Consider the following 21,064-nt stretch of genomic DNA (forward strand, 5'->3'; position numbering starts at 1 on the left):
GAGCTCTCGTGGATTTGAAAAATAAAACCAACTTAAGCCCTCCTTATTAAAGTGAAAGATAGATATTCCTTAAGTGCTAATTGTATTGGATTTCATTGAGCTGGTATGGTATAGCTGGACAGTTGTCATTAAACGGATTCCAAAGTTAATCAGTTCTTCAGAGGATAGGCAATCCAAGCCAAAGGTCATCAGTTCTCAACATCTTTAGAAATACGTCAGTGATAGATTATCCAGCTTAGTAACTCCATGGAAGAACTTATCCTCAACCTTTTGAGGAGCTAAAGTTTCTATAAGAACTACTTCCATTGCATCATCGAGGCTCGATCCAGTGTCTTTACTGTCAAGGCAGATCTTTCCTGGTGATAGAATGGGCAGTGACAAGTGACAAGATGCTATCCGATTCGTAGTAGCATCTGGATAGAAAACCACAAGAACATACTTTTAAATGTAGAATTTAATTCAGTGTGTATTTATCGAGTGTATTAGAATGGTTCAAGAAGCCCCAAAATCCAGGGAAGAGACAGTATCGTACGTTACATATGCGTTTTGTTGTTTGTTCGCTGGAAGAAACTGCGAGTTGTAAGTAAAGATTTCAAGCTTACAAAGATTCAGTTATAGTATATTGGAAAGTAGGTCACATAACGATTATCAGTGAATCGCTATTTAGAGGTGAGTTAAGTCGGATGAATTTTGTGTTTCAAGAAATAATCTGAATGAGCTATCGCGCTACTTTGTGCAGGTTGATTTTTTATGTTGTGAGGTACACTTAAGGTGGCTAAAAAATTAAGCCCACAAGGCACAGTGTTGATCTTATAATAAAGTCAGAATAATAAGTAGATTAAATTGCTTTGATTTAAGTGCAGTGGATGATCAATTATTTACACTTGATAAGTTGAAAGTACCGGCAAAGAAATAAACAAATCACAATATTACAGACACGAGGGTCATGGTAGTTTAATAACTCTATTCGTTGTTCTTGAGATAAGTTAATTTATTTGAATATTTTCAAAATAGAAAGACCTATTATAAGAATATAAATAAGAAGTTATTCCAAGGGCTGGAAATTCTACAAATGTTACAGTACGTTACTTTGCCTTGTTTTATATTTCCGTCTTAGTTTAAAACAGTCTGAATGAAAAAAGTCAATACTGTATTCCGTTTGCGAGAATTCCCGTTTGATAAACTTGTAATGAATTTATCTAGAGATTTATATAGATAATAGTGATTTTCGTATTTTTTTTATTTGAGAATGACAACCTAGTTACATAGCCTTCAAGGAATTATTACAGAAATTATACTATGTTATGTTCTGATTTACAAACTAGCATTCAAATAATTTTATTATTCCTTTCCAGGAAGAATATCTCATGAATCTTATGACAATAGGAATCTGTGACTTTTATTTTCAAAAGGAACATTTAATAGTACTACACCACGTTAAAAAGAAAGTTCTGTGACACTTGCAAGATAAACTAACAATCATAATGATAAAAACTAGTTAAATATTAATTTATTCATATATTTATACAAAATTAAACATAATATTTTCTTGAACTTTCAGGACTACTCTTACCAGAGGCAACGCATTTCATGATAGAATTGACCTCGGAAATCGGGATTATATGTTCGTTTTTACTATAAATAGTGCTCTACTTATAAATACAATCTCCTACTGATATCACAAATCAGGTGATCTATAGCGTGCTTTGCCATATTGGGCGTAAGTTGCTTACAATAAATAGTCTTGGATGAAGGATTGTAACCATACCAGTAAAGTGCATAAAGAAAAATATATGGAGAAACTAAATAGACTACAATATATGCAGTCAAAGACGTGAATCTTGTACTGACGTAGCTAAACGATGACTCTTAGGTGAGGTAATTTAGACGTCCAATATGGTGGTAAGGAATGAAACAAAGTGTTTGTACGGTCACGTGCAAAACTCTTTATAACCAACGGTTGTTCTGCTCAGGGCACTTCATAAACCAAATTTTCTACACTAAATGTTTAATGTGAAATAATAAATACAGAGAGAAATAATACAATTAATTTCAACATTGCGTGAATTATAATAGAAAATTAGTTATGAGAGTTAATAACACAATCCGGATGAAAGATATGGTAATCTCCGAAGCTCTGTTACAGAAGTCAGTATCACAAAAACAAACTTTTTTCCTCACGCCAGAAGATAAATGTTGTACAAAACAGTTATCCTCCTCGCTAGATAGTGCGCACATCCAGGTAGCATTCAGTGTTACACCTGTAACATCATCAAATAAATACTTGTAACAACTGGAAATGAATATCTATGCTACACAATTTCTGTAGTATAATACAATCAATAGTTGTTAAACATAAAAGACAGTATATGAAACAACACTTGTTACAACAGAAAACAATACCCATAGTGTAGCTAATACTTGTAAAACATAAAAAACAATACATGAAACAAACCTTGTTATAACGGAAAACAATACCCATAGTGCAGCTAATACTTGTAAAACATAAAAGACAATACATGAAACAACACTTTTTATAACAAAAAAACAATACCCATAATACATACAAAAGAATATCTGTGACACTTACAAAATGAATGAAATGGGCGTAATTATCAAAACAGAGCTACAAATGTGATCGACACACTACGAGGGCGTTATTTGTTTTCTCCACCTAAAAGAAAGTTTAAGTGAAAGCTTCCCCTGGCTCTTTATTTCCGGTGTTCTTGTTTGGTGGTACAAATCTTCCAATTAACCAAATAATAACATTGTATGATTCTGTCAATAAAGCTAACACTAACAAAATACGAAGATAACAGTATGATTACATCAGTAAAGCTAGCACAAAAAACGTATGTAGATAACAGTATGATTTTACCAGTTTGTTTTAAATACCATACCTGATGACAATAATACCCACTTCACACAAACTCCTCCATAGATGGTGCATTGTGTACAGTTCTTTTTCAGGTCGTCTTCTACTGGCATAACAGGCATCTGATCCTTAGTTAGAAGTGGATAAACTATAGGGTTGATGTTCGCTTCTTCCTCAGTATCATCAAGTTTTCTCATCTTCTGTTCGATTTTCTGTTTATTCTCTTTCACACCATCCCAGGAACACTGGTAACAACTGATGGCGTTTGAAAAAGCTGTTCGAGAAAACTCAAAACTACAAACAATATTTAATATATTACAAAAATAAAACTAAAAGTTTGTTGTAACTCACCAAACGTCAATCAGAAATAATGAAACAAAAAGTAATAAACATCTGAGACCAACATGAAGTTGTGATGATCGTTTTAATAATTCAATGGTTTTCAAACGAGACCCAAAACTGTTCACTGTTTTTGTCCTTGTATGTGATCGTGTGTGATAATTTTTTAATCAGAGATTTTATAATTTTTTTATAACTATAGAACTCTTTTCTTATGAAAATACTATAAAACTCTTTATTTATGAGTACAATAAAACAGTCTTTATTTATCAGTATACTATAAAACTATGGACTTTCTTACAGTCTGGATTGCACTGAATCTGACAACTCATAGTTAGCTTAAAACTAAAATAACAACCCGTTAGTCTATTATAATCGTCTTTTGCATACATCTTATGACAATGTCACAAGGTCTTCCAGACACACAAAAAATGACGCGGAAGAATACGATGACATAAGGTAGTCTTTAGATTAATATCCAAGACTGGACGTCTATAATGATACTGAATCGTTAGTGGGCAATTTACAAGATTATATCAAACCCCAACAAGCAAATGTTGTAACTATTCTCAACAATACGATATCAAATGTTGTAATTATTTTTTGTGTGTTTATTCTCTTGGGTGATATTTTAAGCACACAACAAGTAGATACTCGCTAGGGTAGAGATATTGCTGTACCTAAATTTGAGCAACAAACCACAGGGAATAACCAATAGTTGGTTCCCGTGCCTGAGCTGACTACTTTCAAATGGTGAACAAACTGCCACTCTCTGTTAAGCGTTCAGACGTGTTTGGTAGGGCCACGTATCGAACTTGAGACTTTTCAGTTTATAATCAGATGCACTGACTCATTAATCCATACTCAAACCTGCACATTACTACAAAAATCATAACCGTTGTTAATTATATATCTTTCAAGATACATTTTGTTTTAAGCTATGTTTTTAATTAATTTAGTCAGTTGTATTGTTCATTGGCCAGTTTGACATCAAGTTAACAGTAAGTGGATTAAAGTCTCGAATATTTTTTTAAGCATTAGAAGAGTGTTAGCGAGATACAATGAGAGAGTCCCAGTAGAAATAGTTAGTGAGTCTGTTTGTGCAGATATTACTCAGCTTGTTTGTTCAATGTTACCAAGGTAGTTGGTTCAATGGTATATATTTTGAGTGTTAGCTTGTAATAAAACACAAGAACTACAAATTAACATATAAGTGAAATTTTCATTTAGATGTTATACAATTCAAAATTACTGCTTAATTACATAAAGCTGTGGAACTTGTAGCTGATGAAATAAACCACTTTCGTTAGAATTAAGTGAATTATACTTTGCACTCTTCTTTTTTAGTTAACATTCCAAAATATTCCACAAAAAATAAAAAGCATTATTTTTTATTTCAAGGTAAGAATGTTAATTTTTAAATAAAATAAAGACTCAACTTTAATATAAATACAAAGATGTGATAAAAACTTTTAAAAAATCGTGAGGAAGAAATGACAACTTTTTTAAATATTGAAAAAAGAGTCATAAGGTTATAAATGCAGAGTTGAAATTTAAGAACGAGGGATTACAAGTATGTGGCGTAAGGTTTATAGAAAAATTTAAAATAAACATTAATTCCATTGAATAATTTGTCTGTTTGTTTGCAGTTAAACATTAGTTACAAAATGAATTAACTGTGCTGTACTTATCACGTGGGAAATCCCAAATTTTAACATTATGAGGTCTCAAGCTTACCAATGAGTTACTGTGTGGTACATAGAAGAAGCTTTAGGATACGTAACGAAGGATTATAGCAACAACAACAAAAAACGTCTAAGAAGCACAAAAGGACTTAATTCAACAGTTTCGTTAGAAGAAACTTTGCTGTCTCAACAGCACCATTGTCAAACCCATTTTGGTAATAAAAGGTTGAAATTGTCTCCATCAAAAAATTGAATAAGATGAACTAATACAAAAAGAAAATTGTCATAAAGTTCTAGTAAGAGATAAATAGAAAAGTGCTCTCTGTGGAAAAATTCTCTAAGAAGAATATGTGAGTGTGGGGAGAGTAAAGTGAACTGAATAAGAATACGTATTAGGAATAAGTTTCACGTAAAAACGCAGATTGAGGCTAAACTAACTTTAACAATTTTCACGACCTATGGATAGGAAATGTCTGTGCATTACAAAACAATTACAGGATGAATTTTCAGAGACAAGTGAAACGGAAACAAAATATATTATAGACAACCAAACCTACGTTTCAGCAGAGCAGATACCAGAAAGAAAATTTGTCAAAATAAGAGGTGATCGTATCATCGTTACTCGTGATGATAAAGAATAGTGGATTGTTTCAGCTTCATAACATTAGCCTGGCATGGCCTAGCGCGTTAATGCGCTTCGTAATCTGAAACACGGTCAATCCCACTATTCGTTGGTAAAAGAGTAGCCCCGGTGGGTGGTGATGACTAGCTGCCTTCCCTCTAGTCTTACACTGCTAAATTTAGCACAGATAGCCCTGAAATTCCAAAACCAAACCAACCAACCAAGCCTTGGAAATTAAAACAAAACGCCATAAAGAAGTTTGGTGATTGAACAGTTTAGTAGTAATAAAAAAATGTATTTCTAAATCGTCTTTGTGATTGTCTTTTCTGTTAATAAATGACTTAACTGTTGTATTTCTATCAAAAGCAATTAGGAAACTTCGATTAGCAATATTAATATTCAGAAATACAACAATTAAGTCATTCATTAACAGAAAAGGCAATCATAAAGATTATGTTATATAAAAATATCTATGTAGTTTAACAATTTATGTAAGCGCATATTTGTATTTTATTTTGTATTCGTATTGTTGTTAGACCTGCGGGAGGTTTGACACTGTGTGATGATCTCATGGATTAAAATTTGTTATTTTATTCAAAATACTTTGATAGTTTGACCTAGATATGAAGATCCACCTTAGGTTAGAGTTTGTGAATAAGTCTGCTAGTCCTTACACAAATAATAGCAGTTAATTTAGTCAGTTCCTTATGAGTCTGTAAGATAGTTGAGAAGTTCAGTGCTTAAATTTTGGGTTTGTGTGTGTGATGACAAATGAAATTAGTAGATAAATGGAATTTCTATGTTGATGTTGTTTATTTGGGAAGCCTACAAGTTTGTTGTTGATTATGTAAAACCTAGAAGCTTGTAGAATTTGTTGTGTGAAAAATAAAACACTTTCCTTGTCATTAAATGGACCGTGCTATGCATTTTTTTTCCTTTAACTAATAAATTCAACAACAGAAAGTATTACAACAACATCTATTGATGATATGTTAACATTCCTCCTAGCACACATATAAGGATACCAGATTTTCCAGAAGCGTGTAGCTGTCTAGAATGCCAACCTCTCTAAGTGAGGTAGTGCCTCCCAAGGATATCTAGGATTTCAAATTATATGGAGATGTGTGTGGCTGTGCAGGATATCCAGTTGTCTTCTTTGAAGACAAACCTTCTAAAATATGGGGGGACCCAATATTTCAGAGGTCAGTACTGTAGTAACCTTAACTAAGGCACAGTCCGACCATAGTAAACTGAATCGTTATCTCGGTGTTCTCACTGTGAACTATATATAATCCCAATATCTATAGGTTTATGTTTGTTCTAATGTATTAGGGTAGTCCACAAATAACAAGTTTTCAAGTCAACTATTTCACTCTTCTAATAACAATCTTTCATGCAAAAGCTGAACTTGATTGGTAAGTGTTTAGTGGTGCCTCGAAATGCTTCTATCGAACGTATTTGCAAAATCCAATGTCCTTTGGGTCTTTTCTTCACGTATATTTTTAGTCACTGACAAATGTTGATAAATAAGATTATTTTCTCACTATTATACTCCAAACTCATATTTATAATACTATATTTTATTACATACAGTGGTGGACAAAAAAGTCGCCCCTTAAAAATATTATTAATTTGTTATATCTTTTATTGGATAAGAAAAAACATACATAAAACTATATATGTTTTTAGAACATACTCGACGAGATATGTCCAAATACGATCAGAAATCCTAATTTTAACACCGGCTTTCGTAACTAACTGAACTTTTCATGATTTTAGTTACATTTTCTTATTTCAGTACTGCTTAACATCGAGGTAATATGCTTACAGTGAGCTTACACAGTCATTTCCTGTCATCATTCTTTGAGTACTTCAAAAGTTCATATTCCATGTTTGGCTTGTGATTTTACATTAATCGGTTTAACTCAGCACATAAATTTTCAATTGGATTGACATCAGTTGATTGACCTGTCTATTCTATAATATCAATTATTTTATTTCTAAATCCACAGACATACCGCTATGTCACAGGAGGGCTGCAGAGTTAATCCAGATCACTGGTATTTCATATTAGTTATACATATAAGCAATTATTGCACATAGTATTTTGCATAGTATATTGCACAACACTCATAGTAATCATACACTTAAAGTCTATAAAGAAAGAAGATGAAATTAAAAACTGTACATCTGTGTTGGGTTCCTGTCCAGCATAGATATATATAGGTATTATTGTTTCACTTTCTTATGTAAATAAAGTTGTTATTTTTGTATTTACTTTTAAAAATAAACAAGAGTTAAATTATTTATATCTGTCTTGATGCATGAATAAATGTGTGTGTGTGTGTGTGTTTCTTACAGCAAAGCCACATCGGTCTATCTGATGAGCTCAACGAAGGCAATCGAACGACAGATTTTAGCTTTGTAAATCCGCTGTACTAGCGGGGGTTGAATAAAAGCGTATTATATCTTAGGCGTATATTATAGTATTTTTACTGTTATATACGTGTATCTATATATGTGAGAGTATTTTGATACGTAACAAAAAGTGTAGTATTTCAAGCTTCTGCTTTTGCTTTGTTTGTTTGTTTTGAATTTCGCACAAAGCTACTACAGAGCTATCTGTGCAGCCGTCCCTAATTTAGTAGTGCAAGACTAGAGGGAAGGCAGCTAGTCATCACCACCCACTATCAACGAATAGTGGGATTGACCGTCACATTATAACGCCCCCACGGCTGAAAGGGCGAGCATGTTTGGCGCGATGGGGATGCGAACCCGCGACCCTCAGATTACGAGTCTCACGCCTTAACACGCTTGGCCATGTCGGGCCACCTGCTTTTGCATAAGCCCCCCTCCAATGGTATAGTTGTATTTCTGTGGACTCACATGGCGAGAATTCGGGTTTTGATACCCGTAGTGAGCAGAGCACCAATAGCCCATTCTGTAGTTTTATGTTTAATTTCAGAAAAAACTTTTAATATGCGTCTCACACATAAAGTTGTTTTATCAGATTTGCCGTGATTTATAAATACTGTTATTTTAATATCTGTTTTGAGATATACGCATGTAGGTCTGTTTTTCCTGAATAATTACGTACATTCAGCATTTCTTGGTCAAAGCCCAACATCCAATGTACGTGTACAGTGTAATATCAATACAGTAGACATTTCATGGTGTAATGAACAAAACAGAGAAACGCTTACCCAGTAGGTCAAGAATACAGAGAGTTACAAAAACTCTTCCTGCCATTTTACATCACTTCCTGTATAATCCAACTGTCTGATTTAGAAGAGACTCAAGAAAGTGTACGCTGTCCACCCTGCAGTAACAGCCAAACTAGAGCTTAGTCTATATGTATTGTCAATTGCTTTCATTTGTACTTAAAAAAAAAACACCTTTAGCTCCGTTGACGCAAGTTGTGCATTTCCGTTTTGTGTCACTTCCTCCTGGGCGATGTATTTCCCTTAACTCTTGTCACTGTGTTTCAGAGAATGTATTATCGTATATTTGCATCATAAGAATATTTATTTGTTTTAAAAAAACCTTCATAACCTTCAAATTTTTAGACTGTGAATTTTGAGACACGAAACTGCAAAAATAGTGTGACAATTCACTTGTGAAGAACCAATCGATTGTTTTTGAATTTCGCGCAAAGCTACATTAGGGCTATCTGCGCTAGCCTTCCTTAATTTTGCAGTGTAAGACTAGAGGGTAGGCAGCTAGTCATCACCACCCACTGCCAACTCTTGGGCTACTCTTTTACCAACGAATAGTGGCATTGACCGTACATTTATAACGCCCCCACGGCTGAAAGAGCGAGCATGTCTGGTACGACGGGGATCGAACCCGTGATCTTCGTATTACGAGTCGAATATATTAACCCACCTGGTCAAGAACTAATCGAAAAGAGAAACAATTCAAATGGTGTACGAAACCATTGCGATGCATAAAGCTAGTTATTTCCCACATTTGGGAAATGCAATTATTGTAACCACTAGTACTCCAAATTTATTAACTTAATTTCATAAATTCCTCAGTACAATGGGTCAAAAACTGTGAATGACTGGACGTGTCTTTTAATATTGTCAGATCTTAAGCTCTGCATATTTCGACGTAGATGTACTATAGCTTTTCTAGAATGAGTTGAGTTTCTGTGATTTTCATATTATCAGATAATTCTTCATGAATATTTATTCGCACTTGTCTGTTTAGACTGCAGTACCTAATTTGTTTCTGAATATAGGAATGAATTTTAGATTTCCTCCAATTAGCTGATGGCTTTTAATGCAGCCAACGAAACAAAGCTGTGTGCTCTACTTTAATGAAGGACCTCTTTCTCTATAGAAAACAAAACAAAACATAGCAGTGGTGCTCTTGTCGCCACACATTTATAATTATAGTCACACAATGAATTTTTGTCAATAAACAATGTCAGAGTAAAGAATTATTTTTTTTTGTCAATGGTAATAATTTTTTGCTGCAATAACATAATACATGCTTCTCAGATCAGCCTATCCATATTTAAATAATAAATTTCAACTATTAGAATATATTATGTAATATCAACTGAAATGTGGTAATTAAGAAAGGTTTTTGCCAGAACTTTCCAGTTCAATAATTTAATAAAATATTTAACAATACTTTTAAACTAAAATTTTACATAAAAGTTGTAATTTTCCTATAGGAAAGTGTATTTCCAATACATACATCCCTCCGTTCAAAAGATTAGCTTTTCTCATTTTGTGGTGCCATACTCCCTCTATATGTAACTTTTTTCAAAACATATGCCACAACCCTTACACATCCCTCTGATAGAATCCAAAGTTCCAATGCATCTCTCATGTAAATCACTACCTTTCTTGCTCTCACAAGATAAGCTTCAATCCCATATTGAAAAGGAGGAACCAGTGTGAGGGCAGAACAGCCTTATCTCTGAAAGTGTCCAAAGGACACTCCTGGAGATAAGAGAAACAAATTAGACGATCTGAGGAGGAGCACTGCAACATTTCCAAAACAAGTATCTTTTTACCATGAACAGGTGGGATCAAAACATGGAAGAACAAGAAGGTAGCTCATCAACGTATAAAAGGATAGTTGAGCAATGGGATGTCAAGCATACATCAGAATCACTCAGTTCCATGATAGAAAGTAGGTAAGTGAGGACGTGTCCCATAGTGTAGATTGGCTATGGTGCAACAGACCATACACAGTAAGTCAACTACATCAAAACTTCACACTGATGAAACCTTTTTGAAGACTTATATAATTTGTTCACTGGATCTCCAAAAACTAGCCACAAGGTTCCAACATCCACATGAGGGTAGGAGAAGGTCACCCAATTGCAGGGGTGAACTGCATTTGGACATCTTGACTTCTGGAATTAGTTACACATTCGGAGGGTCTTGTAACTTCTTATACACTGGCACGACAGCACAGCCATACTATGAACTGAATAGTTATAATCATTATTGTGGAAGGCATTCAGAAGGTTGCCTCCATGGTCAACCACCCCAGCAGCTTGAACCGGTAAGTGGTAAGGATTACTGTACTCCAGTGGAAGAAGAGGGGGAAAAGTAAACCGGAGAGTCCAGAGAGACTGCAACACCCAAAACAGTGTAAAGGGCAATCATACAAAAACCTATTTTTAAAGGCAGACCACAACAATTTATTCAGTTCAAGCATGATAGTGATAGACAGCAATCCTTTACTGCTTTACTCATGCTGTCCGTTGGTGGTACAGTTCAGAATGGACATACTATTACCTAATTATCGCATGGAATTTACACTCTATCATGTGAAACATCCTATCAAGGGTGAGCATATACAGGCATGGAAAATATATAAGAATCAACATAGCTTACAGTGTTCACTCCTAGCAAGACTGCATCACCACAAGTCTGTGAGTCTTCACCTATTCGTCAACACATCCAGTCGCCAGCAAACAAGTCCCCAGTCAGGTCTGCCAATCCTAAAACTCCCCATGCTATCATCATTGAAGGTGTTCCAGCTTTTTACCGCCAGTCCGACATCGCTCAAGAGATCTTAAAAACCTTTCCAGACATTCAGTTCACAAAAATAAGAAGACTCTCGAAGGGGGGTATAGTCATAAAGTGTTCTCATCCGAGACATTACGCCAAATTATTATCTCCATGGCTCGGATCCCCATTCAAAGGATCCAAAATCTCGACGCACGTTTCTGATGCCCCTAAGAAAAAAAGTTTCATGTGGTTTTACATGACATTCCTTTAGACATTATCACAGATGAAGTAAAACTTGAACTTGTTGCCACCAATATTAACGCATTCAGTGTAGAAAGGATTAAATCTTTCAAGACCGGCCTCCCTACCCCACCTCTTGCGAAACTTGCCCTCGAAGATCAAGTTATAGCCAATGGTATAACTCTCTGCTTTGCTAAATACCCTGTCGAGACAGCTAAAACCTCGTCAGTGAATGCTGTCATCCAGTGTCACAACTGTCAACGTTTTGGTCTCACTCGTACCGCTTGTAAAGCTTCTCCATGGTATGTTCGTTGTGGAGGTCTCATCACGTAAGTAACTGCCAGAAGCCCCGTTTGGAAACAACTTGCAGCAAATGTAATGGTAATCACGCTGCATCCTACCATGGCTGCCCCAAATATCAACAAGTATTAGAACTGAAAAACTTGAAGCTTGGTAAACCAGCACCCTCGGTTGGACTTTCTAGTGATCTCCCCAGCGTTTCTGCGAGCAATACCAAGTCCGTGCAGGCGCAGCATGTCGACTATGCAGCAGTCCTGAAATCACAGAGCCCAAATGTCAACAAAATTGGAGCACAACAAACCTCAGAGCCTACCTCAAGGAATCCCAGAAGTCTCGATGATGCTTTCCTCGAGCGGCTGGTTACTTTTGTAGCTGATGTTGCTACCATGGTGCTCGAAAAACGATTTGAGTCGTTGTACCAACTAGTTTCATGGATAGCCCAATCTTCCAAGTTCTTCCTAGATATCAAAAACCTGGATCCATACGTCATGCATCACTGGATTGAAACAAGAAGGACCAAGGCCATCCCCAGCTAAATATAATGGTTTATTTTCTACATATAAATATCCAAGGTGTCCTTTATTTTAAGAAATATGAACTTTTTTATGAACGAAATTAATTTAGCTAAATTAACCCCCTTTAACTTCCCACCATCACTCTAGTTTTAATTATGTCAGCTCTACTCAGCCCCCCGACTCTGTTTTTTTACAATATGCCCTTTCTCTCAACAAACACTTCATAATCATAGGCGATTTAAATTCCAAGCATAAAGAATTCTTTTGCCACACTAACAATCGCATTGGACTTATTATTCGTAATTTTCTACGTTCGAACAATTTAACATGTATCAATAACGATCATCCAACACATACACATGTTAACGGTTCTCAAGACATCCTTGATTTGGTTATAGTTACTCCTAACCTTTTGTATCATACTTCTGATTTTCAAGTTAATGATCACATTGGTAGTGATCACCTTCCTGTTTACATTGGTAGTGATCACCTTCCTGTTTACAATGGTAGTGATCATCTTCCTGTTTACAATGGTAGTGATCACCTTCCTGTTTACATTGGTAGTGATCACCTTCATGTTTACATTGGTAGTGATCACCTTCCTGTTTACATTGGTAGTGATCACCTTCCTCTTTACATTGGTAGTGATCACCTTCCTCTTTACATTGGTAGTGATCACCTTCCTCTTTACATTGGTAGTGATCACCTTCCTCTTTACATTGGTAGTGATCACCTTGCTGTTTAGATTGATAGTGATCACCTTCCTCTTTACATTGGTAGTGATCACCTTCCTCTTTACATTGGTAGTGATCACCTTCCTCTTTACATTGGTAGTGATCACCTTCCTGTTTACATTGGTAGTGGTCATCTTCCTGTTTACAATGGTAGTGATCACCTTCCTCTTTACATTGGTAGTGATCACCTTCCTCTTTACATTGGTAATGATCATCTTCCTGTTTACAATGGTAGTAATCACATTCCTGTTTACATTGATAGTGATCACCTTCCTCTTTACATTGATAGTGATCACCTTCCTCTTTACATTGGTAGTGATCACCTTCTTCTTTACAATGGTAGTGATCACCTTCCACTTTACATTGGTAGTGGTCATCTTCCTGTTTACAATGGTAGTGATCACCTTCCTCTTTACATTGGTAGTGATCACCTTCCTCTTTACAATGGTAGTGATCACCTTCCTCTTTACAATGGTAGTGATCACCTTCCTGTTTACATTGGTAGTGGTCATCTTCCTGTTTACAATGGTAGTGATCACCTTCCTCTTTACATTGGTAGTGATCACCTTCCTCTTTACATTGGTAATGATCATCTTCCTGTTTACAATGGTAGTAATCACATTCCTGTTTACATTGATAGTGATCACCTTCCTCTTTACATTGATAGTGATCACCTTCCTCTTTACATTGGTAGTGATCACCTTCCTCTTTACAATGGTAGTGATCACCTTCCACTTTACATTGGTAGTGGTCATCTTCCTGTTTACAATTGTAGTGATCACCTTCCTCTTTACATTGGTAGTGATCACCTTGCTGTTTAGATTGATAGTAATCACCTTTCTGTTTACATTGGTAGTGATCATCTTTCTCTTTACATTGGTAGTGATCACCTTCCTCTTTACATTGGTAGTGATCACTTTCCTCTTTACATTGGTAGTGATCACCTTGCTGTTTAGATTGATAGTGATCACCTTCCTCTTTACATTGGTAGTGATCACCTTCCTCTTTACATTGGTAGTGATCACCTTTCTCTTTACATTGGTAGTGATCACCTTCCTCTTTACATTGGTAGTGATCACCTTCCTCTTTACATTGGTAGTGATCACCTTCCTCTTTACAATGGTAGTGATCACCTTCCTGTTTACATTGGTAGTGGTCATCTTCCTGTTTACAATGGTAGTGATCACCTTCCTCTTTACATTGGTAGTGATCACCTTCCTCTTTACATTGGTAGTGATCACCTTCCTGTTTACATTGGTAATTATCATCTTCCTGTTTACAATGGTAGTGATCACATTCCTGTTTACATTGATAGTGATCACCTTCCTCTTTACATTGATAGTGATCACCTTCCTCTTTACATTGGTAGTGGTCATCTTCCTGTTTACAATGGTAGTGATCACCTTCCTCTTTACATTGGTAGTGATCACCTTGCTGTTTAGATTGATAGTGATCACCTTTCTGTTTACATTGGTAGTGATCACCTTCCTCTTTACATTGGTAGTGATCACCTTCCTCTTTACATTGGTAGTGATCACCTTCCTCTTTACAATGGTAGTGATCACCTTCCTCTTTACAATGGTAGTGATCACCTTCCTGTTTACATTGGTAGTGGTCATCTTCCTGTTTACAATGGTAGTGATCACCTTCCTCTTTACATTGGTAGTGATCACCTTCCTGTTTACATTGGTAGTGATCACCTTCCTGTTTACATTGTTAATGATCACCTTCCTCTTTACATTGGTAGTGATCACCTTCCTGTTTACATTGGTAATGATCATCTTCCTCTTTACATTGGTAGTGATCACTTTCCTCTTTACATTGGTAGTGATCATCTTCCTGTTTACATTGGTAATGATCACCTTTCTCTTTACATTGGTAGTGATCACCTTCCTCTTTACATTGGTAGTGATCACCTTCCTGTTTCCTTTCGTCTTTTTGATAATTCTACATGCTCTTCCCCTCCCACATCCCCTACCCTCAACTTTTCTAATACCAACTGGGATGCTTTCAACTCTACTTTATCTAACACCCTTAATCTCTGGTTTCCAAGTCCTAGACGATCTTATGTTTATATTCACTAAATCTATTACTGATCCATTCTGTTACTCCCACTCTGCCATTAAACCATTGGACTTTAACCCCAGAAATCCATAGTCATATCACAGAAATACGTCACCTACGCAGACTTTGTATCTCTACACGCAACCAACATCTTAAAACATTAATCAATCAATCAAATAATACCATTAAACGACTAATTAAAGAACAAAAAATATTTAAGTGGGAAATATTCTGCGCCTCAATAGACAATTCCTGCAACCACCCTGAAGATTTCTGGAAGAAATTTAAATTTGTTTGTAAAACATCACTAAACCTTAACTCTCATAATTTAGTATATAACAACCAAACTGCCTCTACTGATAAAGATAAATGTACCATTTTCGCCAAAGTCCTCAAGAAATCCTTCTCTACACCTAACCTTCCCACTTCTTACAGCACTCACCTCCTCAAAATAAATAATTTCACATCGCAACATCACGAATTATTAAATTCCAACTTTAGTTCAGACCTTCCCATCCATAACTCCTATATAACCAAACCGCTCACGTTAGCCGAACTCAAAATTTCCATTAAATGACTCAAAATTAATAGCGCCGCCGGAGAAGATGGCATAAATAACCTGGCTATTAAACATCTACCCTTAACCTTTCTGTTTATAGTTACTCCTTTCTGCATAGCTGTTATCCTAATTGTTGGAAAACAGCCACTATAATTGTCATCCCCAACTAACTTGTCTGTTCCTTCTAATAACAAACCTATTAGCCTTATTAACACCCTAGGCAAATTACTAGGGAAAATCGTTACTAATAGACTTATTTTCTTCGCTGAGACTAATAATCTCCTATCAAACGGCTCCAGGCAAAAACGTCAAACTGCTGACAACCTCGTTAGACTTACCGAATCTCTATTTCAAGCTTTTAACCGGAACCAGGTAGCCGTGGGCGTATTCCTTGATATCAGCCGAGCTTTTTATTCGGTGTGGCATAACTCTCTCCTTTATAAGCTATTATCCATGAACATTCCGTATACCTTTATCCGTTGGACAGCTAGCTTTTTAAATAACCGTCTCCCCAGAGTTAAAGTAAACAATGGACTCTCTCACTCGTTCCCCTTACTAGCGGGAGTCCCCCAAGGCTCTGTACTCAGCACTTTGTTATATATTCTCTTTGTAAATGAGATTCCTTTTCCTGCCATTACTCATGATTCACAATACGCCGATGACATAGCTGTTTGAAGTTACAGCCGCTTATCGTGTTCAGACTACCATGAATGGTGTGACAAATGACGGGCAGCACTCAATCCTCATAAATCTCAAGCCATTTTATTTTATAGATGCTTTAAAAAGAAAAAGAAAAGAATGTCCAAGGTACAAATTAAAATCCACAATACTGTGATCTCCCTCTCAACATCTGTTAAATTTCTAGGTTTCCATTTTAATTATAAACTTACGTGGTCAACCCATATTAACATAATTGCATCACGTATCAGTCAACGCATCTCCTTTCTTCGAAGGATTAGCAGTATAAACAAAGGATGTACCTCTCAAACTATTATGTTAATATACAAAGTGTACATTAGACCTCTAGTCGAATATGGTTGCATGCTACTCTGAAACATGCCCGACTTTCTCACCAAAAAATTACAAGCATTACAATACACGGCTATCACGACTGCCTCCCTTTTACCTTGCTACACTCCCAATTGCTACCTTGATAAAATATACGACATACCGCCTATTAAAACACGTTTGCGTGTGTGTGTGTTTTTCGAAAAGCAAAGCCACAAAGGACTATCTGCTCAGCCCACCGAGGGTAATCGAACCCCTGATTTTAGCATTGTAAATCCGAAGACATACCGCTGTACTAGCGGGGGGCAACACGTTTGCCTCAACTAGCCACTAAATTTTATAAAAAGCAGTAAACCATAACTCGCTTAAAGCCCAGTTTACCGATTTATCAGCTACCCTCTCCTCTGGGCAAAAGCACATTTCACCCTTTAATACACTCAACTCTATTAGCTAATGTCTTTTATCGCAATTTGGTTGTGATTATCTTGTCTAATTATCTTTTTTGTTTACAGATCAGGCACTAACCAGATATATATTTTGGCGTCTGGTTAATGAAAGCGGGTTTTTCTCGGGTTTTTCCGTTTTCCTCCCACAGCTAAATTACCGGGTATTGGGATTTACAGATTCCTGTTCTCGTGTGTGTGTATGTTTTTTTATGGAGTCAATATTTAACCTCTTGCGAAACACCAATGGACCTTTGCCACCAGTTGACAGCATAATCTCGTTAACTTTAAATTGTTTAGGAGTAACTATTGATCACCAGCCCAGCTAAATCTAACTTCGGGAGTAGAGCGAAGAGAAGGTCTCTTCTGAGCGCCCTCTATTGCTTTGCACCTCTTCTTGAGATGCAAAGTGTTAAATCAAAATACCTGCTACGAATTTTATTTATTTTACAGTGTAGATTTGACAGCAGGATGTTTGTAAATGGTTATAGTAATCTGAATATAACCCATATCAAGTACAGACAAAATTCTACAAACTGGGATCTAAAGTGAAGGGGCTTCAGAAAGAAAATAAAGTATTAGTAGAGAGCTACCTCTTGTCATAGCCAAGTCAAAATCTGTTTAATAGCCACAGATGATATCCCAAAGAAGTAGAAATAGTGATGTGATGTAGGTAGTAAAAGATAAATGCATGCATAATTATCCACATTCTTGATCACAGAATATCCTTTAATTGCCCAAAGACAACAAAGGGCAAGGGAGAAGGTAAGGTGATATATCTGATGTCAAGAAATATGAAAAATCACACTTGGAAGAATACAAGGACAAAGAGGCCAATTGAATCAAATGTCAAAATCGAGTGGTCATGGTAATTAGGGAGAAATCATGGGAAGAAGAAGATTTCCAGTGGATTAAAAAGACAAGAACAAGTACTCAGAAGAAGCAAACAATATATAACAACAGAAGAAACAGACAGGACAGAGGAGTCTATCCAAATTAGGATGAGGGTTGAGGTGAGAAACAAGAGAAAGACTGATAGGTAAAAAGAAGAACTGACTTTCTTGAGCCACAGATGTCTTAGGAATGAAAACATAATCCAGATAATGAATAAAGTAGAAGTAGCACAAGGTCCTGGTAATGTCAAAGGCAAAAATATCTGACCTGTGACATATGCATGCCAGGAACAGGAAGATATATGGCTTCAAAGAGAGGTGAAAATGAATACGTATACATTAATTTAAATAGAGGTAAAGTGAGAGCATGAAAGACCACATTAATGTCCCAGTCCAGGAATGGCACATACCTTGATGGCCCATAGGACCAGAAGAAATAAATCAACATGGAAGAACAGGGGAAGCAAAGACTTTGTAGAAATGGGCAAAACAGAAGGTATGTGATAATTCCACCTGAAACCTTGAAACTGAGAAGAATGAAGAACTTCTCTTAAGAAGCCACGTGAGAAACTTGGAGATAGGAACAACTGTAGGATGAGAAGCCCAGAAACTCTGAGTCAAAGCCCATGAGTGAAAAGCACTTCACTTCCTCAGGTAAGTAACCAAAGAAGGGCGAATGGCATGGGTTAAATGAGAAGCTACCCTGAGAGAGAATCTCGCACTCCTTGCAAAGGACAGAACAAAAGCCAGGAGTGAGTATGATGGATCGGAAGTGTGGGAGGTATAACCAACAAATGGAGGTTAATGTAACAGGTATGGAAGTAAGGAAAGAGGGAGAGTATTGTTCACCCATAGCTGAAGCAATCAAGGAAATCATGGTTCAGTGAGCCAGTAAGAAGCAATCAGAAGGGCTCTGCATGGAGTAGCAAGGGTAAGGTATACTACCCAATGAAGAAATCAGATAGGAAGAGAAAATTTAAGAAAAATCTACTGAAAAGCCTAGGATGGCGAAACCAGAGGCCAAACTAAGTTAACTTAACTTGTAATTGAGGGCAGTGGGAAACGTATTAATATGGAGAAATACTCAAACAATGATGATACTATCAAAAATAGCAGGATATAGGGACCATTCCATGAGATAAACCCAATCCAACTGAGAAAAAATCATACAAAACCAGATTAAATATTCCCAGAATATGACATGCTATCAAATGAGTGTTGTAGGAGTAGACCAAATACATAAGAGCCAATATACAAAACATACGGTTCTTGACTGGGTATTACCCTTTTGATTAATATAAGTCACTACTGTAAAATTGTCTAAATGGATCATAACCAGGAAATAGCTATTGATTAAAATAAGCTGATCAAATATCTGACAAACAGCTGGAAGTTCCAAGATGTTGAGGTGAAGAGAATTTTTTGTAGGTCAATGACCTGAAACCTGCTGTTGATCAACCAATGCACTTCAATCTGAAGGGATGCATCTATGAACAGATGTAACTCTAGCTGCAGAGAGGGAAGCAAAACACTCACCAACACGTGGACCTCGTACACCACCGAAGAGAAGATGAATACAAGGATCCAAGAGATTTCGTATTATGTTCCACTTGTCATGAATAGTTTATTTAAGCGAACACGTATGAGCGCTACCAATTGATATGATTGGTTTCAGTGATGAACACCTCTCCTAAAAGTCATAAAAACACGTCATTAGTAAGTAACAGAGCAGATATGGTTACCCAAATGGCCAGTTCCATAGAATAGAGAAAAAGAAGAGAAGGTAATATCTGACCAGGATATGTGTTAAAAAACAATCAGATGTACAAGGTACTGGGGAGAATGAAGGAAGAACCCCTTCAGTGTAATCAACCATCCCACCTGCACAGTTTCAAAAATAAGCTGATGAGCAGGACTAGATGACTCCCATTTGGAAAGGGCAAGAAGAAGTAAATCGTCCAAATACACATAGAAATGTAGATTCAGGGTATGAATATGTCACGCAAAGGGGCAAACCACTCAGCAAAACATAGAGCATGGAATCCAAACCAGAGAATCTGGTGTTGAAAAGGTATGCCAGCCCATAAGAAGCAAATTGACGGGAGGAAAACCCGTGTGGAAAAAGTACGAAAAACAATCGATGAATAGGAATTCTAAAGTGAAGGAAAGAAATAAGAGTTAGAGGGAAAATGATAAGATGAAATTCTCTAATAGAGGAAAGTGCTGCTTTGAGGAACGAAATTCACCAGGCGAGTTACCATCAGTCCTAAACTCAAAAGGCAGTAATTGATACCATTACCTGCCCTCAATGCTAGGTCATGAAAAACAGCAAACTGCAGTTTGAAGTAAAGGTGGGACAGACAGGGCTGTAAAGAGTAAGGTCAAGAGACAAGAATTGGAACCCCAACTGGCTCCAATAGGGAAACTAATGCGAAAAGTGGATTATTGTTGGACAGAAGCCACCAGCGACTCCAAGGACACATTAATGAGGTCATACTCGAAATGTAATAAAAATGTAGCCATAAGTAGGTCCCATATATCAGGTCACCCCTTAAGTAATGTCCAATTTTTGGTTCAGAAAAAGAGAAAGGACTTCAAACGCTCTTAAAGATATTTAATCAATAATGTATATTCCATTATTATTAATTACTTCCTGTCAACGATTCACAAGCTCCTAAATGCCACTTCTATAAAAGAATGTAAAGAGGTTAGTTTTGACATCTTCATGTGTTCTAAGCTCTTTTCCATCAAGATAGTTCTGCAAACTTCAAAATAGATGATAATCATATGGAGCAATGTCTGGAGAATA

General features: G+C 36.3%; 1 protein-coding gene across 4 annotated transcripts; it reads right to left on the minus strand.

The window, feature by feature from the left end:
• Window positions 1–1,379: 1,379 nt before the first annotated feature.
• On the minus strand, window positions 1,380–16,370 carry LOC143243633 (uncharacterized). Of its 4 annotated transcripts, none has more exons than XM_076487391.1 (3): window positions 16,250–16,370; window positions 2,901–3,149; window positions 1,380–2,261 (listed from the first exon to the last, which is right to left on the minus strand). In XM_076487391.1, exons 2-3 carry the CDS (start codon window positions 3,070–3,072, stop codon window positions 2,068–2,070), a joined length of 366 nt encoding a protein of 121 aa, XP_076343506.1. In that variant the 5' UTR covers window positions 3,073–3,149; window positions 16,250–16,370; the 3' UTR covers window positions 1,380–2,067. The 4 variants fall into 4 exon arrangements, with proteins under 4 accessions (XP_076343506.1, XP_076343482.1, XP_076343422.1 ...); XM_076487367.1 differs by lacking the exon at window positions 16,250–16,370 and adding an exon at window positions 8,725–8,858 and having other exon boundaries at window positions 2,901–3,169; XM_076487307.1 differs by lacking the exon at window positions 16,250–16,370 and adding an exon at window positions 8,725–8,910 and having other exon boundaries at window positions 1,992–2,261.
• Between the last annotated feature and the right edge of the window lie 4,694 nt (window positions 16,371–21,064).

Source organism: Tachypleus tridentatus, chromosome 1, assembly GCF_004210375.1.
Source record: "Tachypleus tridentatus isolate NWPU-2018 chromosome 1, ASM421037v1, whole genome shotgun sequence".
NCBI classification, from domain to species: domain Eukaryota; kingdom Metazoa; phylum Arthropoda; class Merostomata; order Xiphosura; family Limulidae; genus Tachypleus; species Tachypleus tridentatus.

What these genes read in the sequence shown, in the direction of transcription:
- LOC143243633 (XM_076487307.1), bottom strand. Translation starts at nt 8,770, where the DNA reads ATGGCAGGAAGAGTTTTTGTAACTCTCTGTATTCTTGACCTACTGG. An exon ending in CTGTATTCTTGACCTACTGG is followed by an intron (nt 3,150 to 8,724) that starts GTAAGCGTTTCT and finishes TTTCTCGAACAG; the next exon opens with CTTTTTCAAACGCCATCAGT. An exon ending in GTGGGTATTATTGTCATCAG is followed by an intron (nt 2,262 to 2,900) that starts GTATGGTATTTA and finishes ATGATGTTACAG; the next exon opens with GTGTAACACTGAATGCTACC.